This window comes from Condylura cristata, unplaced genomic scaffold (genome assembly GCF_000260355.1).
Source record: "Condylura cristata isolate star-nosed mole 26May11 unplaced genomic scaffold, ConCri1.0 scaffold00057, whole genome shotgun sequence".
Lineage (NCBI taxonomy): Eukaryota > Metazoa > Chordata > Mammalia > Eulipotyphla > Talpidae > Condylura > Condylura cristata.
Window position 1 is genome coordinate 212,657 of NW_004567158.1, and position 4,657 is coordinate 217,313.

General features: G+C 66.4%; 1 protein-coding gene across 2 annotated transcripts in view; it reads right to left on the minus strand.

The window, feature by feature from the left end:
* Nucleotides 1–1,801: 1,801 nt before the first annotated feature.
* PNCK (pregnancy up-regulated nonubiquitous CaM kinase) overlaps nucleotides 1,802–4,657 on the minus strand; it is a 4,564-nt gene continuing 1,708 nt past the window's right edge. The window contains exons 2-12 of one of the 2 annotated variants that reach the window (XM_004695213.2): nucleotides 4,535–4,604; nucleotides 4,119–4,250; nucleotides 3,813–3,887; nucleotides 3,591–3,729; nucleotides 3,367–3,490; nucleotides 3,161–3,236; nucleotides 2,957–3,069; nucleotides 2,794–2,872; nucleotides 2,583–2,670; nucleotides 2,342–2,485; nucleotides 1,802–2,110 (exon numbers count right to left, since the gene is read on the minus strand). In XM_004695213.2, coding sequence (XP_004695270.2) covers nucleotides 2,348–2,485; nucleotides 2,583–2,670; nucleotides 2,794–2,872; nucleotides 2,957–3,069; nucleotides 3,161–3,236; nucleotides 3,367–3,490; nucleotides 3,591–3,729; nucleotides 3,813–3,887; nucleotides 4,119–4,250; nucleotides 4,535–4,604 — 1,034 coding nt within the window. In that variant the 3' untranslated portion in view covers nucleotides 1,802–2,110; nucleotides 2,342–2,347. Of the gene's footprint in view, nucleotides 2,111–2,341; nucleotides 2,486–2,582; nucleotides 2,671–2,793; nucleotides 2,873–2,956; nucleotides 3,070–3,160; nucleotides 3,237–3,366; nucleotides 3,491–3,590; nucleotides 3,730–3,812; nucleotides 3,888–4,118; nucleotides 4,251–4,534; nucleotides 4,641–4,657 lie in introns of those variants that run through there. The other variant, XM_012734457.1, reaches the window with a different exon arrangement.

The window sequence follows — 4,657 nt, forward strand, 5'->3', positions numbered from 1 at the left end:
CCCGCAGGTGGCCACACAGGCTGCTGCTCCAGGAGCCCTGCAGGCACCAGCTTTGAGAGCTCTGAGCCAGACAACCACTTCCCGGTGACGCCGGGGCCTGAGGCCTGACCCACAGTCCCAGCGTGCCAGGCAAGCCAGGCTCAGCACCTCAGCCAGACCCACGGCAGCTCTCCCGGTGACGGCCGCAGCTCCCACAGAGCCGGGGCACCTGACAGCCACTGTGCCTTCACCCACATGTTCTCACTGAGCCCCTCCCAGCAACCTCTGCCCCCCATCGCTGGCCTCTGACTGAATCAGTCCCTTCTGCCTCAGGCTGCACACTCCATGGCCTCCCAGCAAGCTTCCCACACTACGCCCATGGGCAGGGCTTGAGGGGTAGAGGTGAACGCCACTGGGGGTGTCCGCTCCCCACTCTTAGGGGGGCAGGACTAACCTCCCCCCACCCCACCCCACCCCGTCAAGTGCAGACATCGCCAGGCTGGATTTGGGGAGACAATGGAGGTGAGGGTGGTTTGGAGTTGCTGCCCAGGCGCCAAGGGACAAGGGTGGCCATGGGAGTTGAAAGATGTGACCATGGCTCCGCCTGCTGGCTGGAGGCCAAACTGCACCCAGCGTTGGGACTGGGTCCCCGCTCTGCAGCAATCGTCTGGCTGCAGCACTGAAGGGAAGGAGCGCCAGTGCTTCTGGAAGCTGCCGTGGGCCCCGCCTGCTCACGGCTCCCTGCGCAGCCAGTGCACTGCTTCCCCCCACAGAACTGTTCTTATCACCAAAGGCCCACGGCCCAGGACAGGGCCAGAGGCGGCCCTTCATCTGTGGGTGCAGCACCTGGCCTGGAGTAGGGCCCCGGGAGGAAGGCCGCAGGCTTGCTGGCTGGGCTGTCACGGGAGCCTGGGGGGGCCTGGGAGGAGGGGAGGAGGAAGCTGGGAGGACCAGCGAGGGAGGTGGCTGGGCCATTCTTGCTGCTCTGCCAGGGGCAGCCAGCCCCACCGAGGCTCGGACCCTACTGCCTCCCTCTGAGTGTCAAAGGCAGCCAACGAAAGGGACCTTCTCAATTGTGCCAGGGGGCAGTGAGGAGGGCGGAGGAGGCTGAGCCGCACAGGGCGGAAGGGGCGGCCAGCGTAGCTCTGAGGTGCTTAGTCATCTCTGGCGGGCCGAGGGGTGGCCTGAGGGCTGTTCCTACGCAGGAGAAAGAGCCAGCAGGGCAGGATTCTGGAGTCCCGGGTGGCCCAGAATGGGGGCACCCAGTCCAGAGGGCTGCATGAGCACCCCGGACCTGGTGCCCAGGAGCTCCAAAGCCGCCCCATCAGCACAGGCTGGGAGGCCCTGCAGCGCCCTCTCCTGGCCAGGGGCTGCCCTCCCTGACGCGGAAGGCCAGGGTCCTTCAGCCACAGGCAGGAAGCGGAAAATGGGGAAGCAGAAAGTCAGAGGAGACAACTTGGGGCTCTGGTCCCCTCCCTGCAATACTGGGGCCCCGCTCGCCCCGGGGCAGCGACCGGAAGGGCCCCACCACCCCCTCTGCTGGCCTGAATTGCTTCCATTCACTCCCTGGGCGCCAGGGCCACAGGGCTGGTCGACTCCAGGGTGGCAGAGGCGCTTCGCTGGGCTGCATCTTGTTGGCACTTTGTGGGGCGGGGACAGGAAGCTCGTGGACAAGAGGGAGCTTGTCTGCCATGATCAGAGGGAGCGGTGGCTGGGTGGCGCGCGGGCCCCCTGGGCAGTGGGCCTGTCTCCTCCATGACACCCCCTTCTCCTTCCCCACCGCGCCCTCCCCTCCCCCGCTCACTGGCAGCCTTTGCTCTGTCTGTCTTTATTGATGTGGGGACACTGGGGTGGGGAGGGCTGGAGGGCCACAGCAAAGCGGTCACCCGCAGTCAGCGAAGCACAGCACAGCGGGCAGGCGTGGCGGCCACAGGGTTGGGAGCCTCCGAAGCCTCCATCCCCAGGCTAGGACTGAACCTGACGGGCACGTGGGGCAACCTGCCCAGCCAGCGCCCTGTGCCACACCCAGTCTCTCTCTCCAGCAGAGGCTGCCCAGGGGGCTGGAGGGGAGGGGACTGAAAGGGTCCGGGGGTGAGAGTGAGGGGTCAGTCCACTTGGCCTTGCCAACTTCCTGGGGTGGAGGAGAAGAGACAAGCACAGGAAAGAGCGGCAGTCAGGAACACCCCCGCCTGCCCTGTGTCCCCAGCTTGGAGATGAGATTCTCAGCATGGCCCCCATGGAAACCCCGGTCCCCCGGCTGTGCTCCCAGCCCTTGGCCCCAGGGGATCCTCCCTGCTTAGCACGGGTCCCATGCGCCCCCCACCCTGTAAGCTCCTGAACACATGCGAACCACCGCACACACCTGGCGTCACCATGAGGAGGGCTGGCTGGCCGGGAAGCCTGGGTGGCTGTGGCTGGTCATCCTTCCATGCGAGGCCTCCTCACCCTCGGGGCCCTGCCCCAACTTACGGATGTGGCGCAGGAAGGAGGTGGCGTTGAAGGCTCTCTGTGGGCAGAAGGTGGTGGTGCTTCAAGGCCCACCCAGGCCGCTGGCAGCCCCCTGTTCTGGGGCTGGTTGGGGGGCTTGGGCTCTCCACGCTCACCTTCCAGTGGGTCCGAGCAAAGTTCCTCTGGATCTGCTCGCTGACAGAGCCTAAGATGTCCTTGTCGAAGGCCGCATCCCCAGATATCCTAGGGGAGGCTGCACTCAGTGAGGGGGGCTGGAGGGAGGCTAGAGGAGGCTGGGCTCAGCGAGGGAGGCTGCCTGTGAGCATGGCCTGCATCCCTGGGTCTGCGCAAATGGGTCTCGCTCACCAGAGATGCTGTAAGGCCTGCTGGCAGGTGAACCTCTTCTGGGGGTCTCGCTCCAGGAGGTGCCGGATGAAATCTTTGGCTGGAGCAAGGAGGCCAGGTCAGCCCAGCCTGGACCTGCTTCCCTGAGGCCAGCCCTCCCCAGGCCAGGGCAGCCTCAGTTCACCTGATTCTGAGATGTCATCCCAAAAGGGGGAGTCAAACTCGTAGCTGGCCCTCAGGATCTGGCTGAAGAGTTCAGGGTCACTCTCGTCGTAGAAGGGCGGGTAGCCACACAGCCTGGCGCCACAGATGAAGCACTCAGCCGTCCGGCCCTCCCCGACCCAGCAGGGGCAGGCAGCGGGAGGGGCGCCTGGCAGCGGGCACTCACAGGATGTAGGAGATGACGCCCAGGGCCCACAAATCCACGGCTTTCCCGTAGGGCTTCTGCTCCAGTAGCTCCGGGGCTGGGGGCCAGAGACAGACAGACGCGCCGCGCCGAGCACGCCGGGCCTCAGCGCTGCCGGAGGCCTGCCCTGCGCCTGCCACCCCCGTCTCCGCGTGACCCCAGCGAGTCTCAGAGCGCCCCTTACTTACCCACATAGCCCGGAGTCCCGCAGGCAGTGCCCAGCATGTTACCAGCCTGGATTTTGGAAAGGCCAAAGTCGGAGACCATGATCTTAGAGTCCTCGAAGGGCGTGGCATACAGGAGGTTTTCGGGCTGTGACCCACGGGTGGGCGCCAGAGAAAACACCAGGTCAGCCCTGGCTGGGGCCCGTCGGCAGGGTGCCAGGGAGGGCGGCGGGGCGGCGCGCAGGCACCTTGAGGTCACGGTGCACGATGCCCAGGCTGTGCAGGTAGGAGACCGCGCCGAGGACCTGGCCCACCAGGTGGCTGGCGTCCTTCTCCGTGTAGGAGCCGCGCTCCATGATGCGGTCGAACAGCTCGCCCCCAGTCACCCTGGGGGACAGGGCTCAGCTGAGCTGGGCGCCCAGCTCCCTCTCGCTGCGCAGTCCCCGGCCCCCAGCTGGCCCCCTCCTCACAGCTCCATAGCCAGGTAGAGGTGAGAAGGGCTCTCGTGGACGTCCTCCAGGGCCACAATATTGGGGTGACTGACCCTGTGACAGCAAGAAAAAGCCCTTTATGGGTGCCCGCCGGCCTCACCCCTCCGAGATGGAGGAGGTGGTAGGGCAACTCTCGGGCCCTCTTCGGCCCACCTGCCCCCCCCCCCAGCACACCCACAGTGTCCAGCAAGTTGGAGCCCCGGGTCCGGCCTTCCTGGGGGCACCAGGGAAGCAGGGGAGAGATGGCGCCCCTTCGACACCCCACTGGCCGCCCTGGCTCCGCACCTACGGAGCACTGCGATCTCGTTCTCCACCAGAGCCTCCTTCCCTCGGAGCGCCTTCTTGGGGATGCACTTGAGGGCGACGAGGTGTGAGGAGCCCCGCTCCTGGGCTAGCACCACCTCAGAGAAGGCCCCCCTGCACAGAGAGGCCGGGCGGGAGGGAGGGGCGGCAAAGAGGAGCGGCCACAGGGCACCGAGCCGGGGGGAAGTGGGAGCCCAGGCCCTGACGCCCATCCCCCACGCCAGTCACTCACGCTGGCTTGTTCACACGTATCTCACACTGGCCGACACACCTCTGCTGCCGCACGCCGCACGTTCGCACCCCATGCCTGCACACCCTCACTGACCCGGTGCAGCCACCCGCACCATCTCACCCACACCCACTGGCCCACACTCCAGCTCACACTCACGCACACTCACGAGCCGAGCTTCTCGCGGATCTCATAGACGCTGCTGATGTCCTCCGTCTGCTTCTTGATCAGCAGCATGTCTGGGCAACCAGGAGGCCCAGCCTCCCTCAGTGCTGGCCTCCTGCCCCTGCCA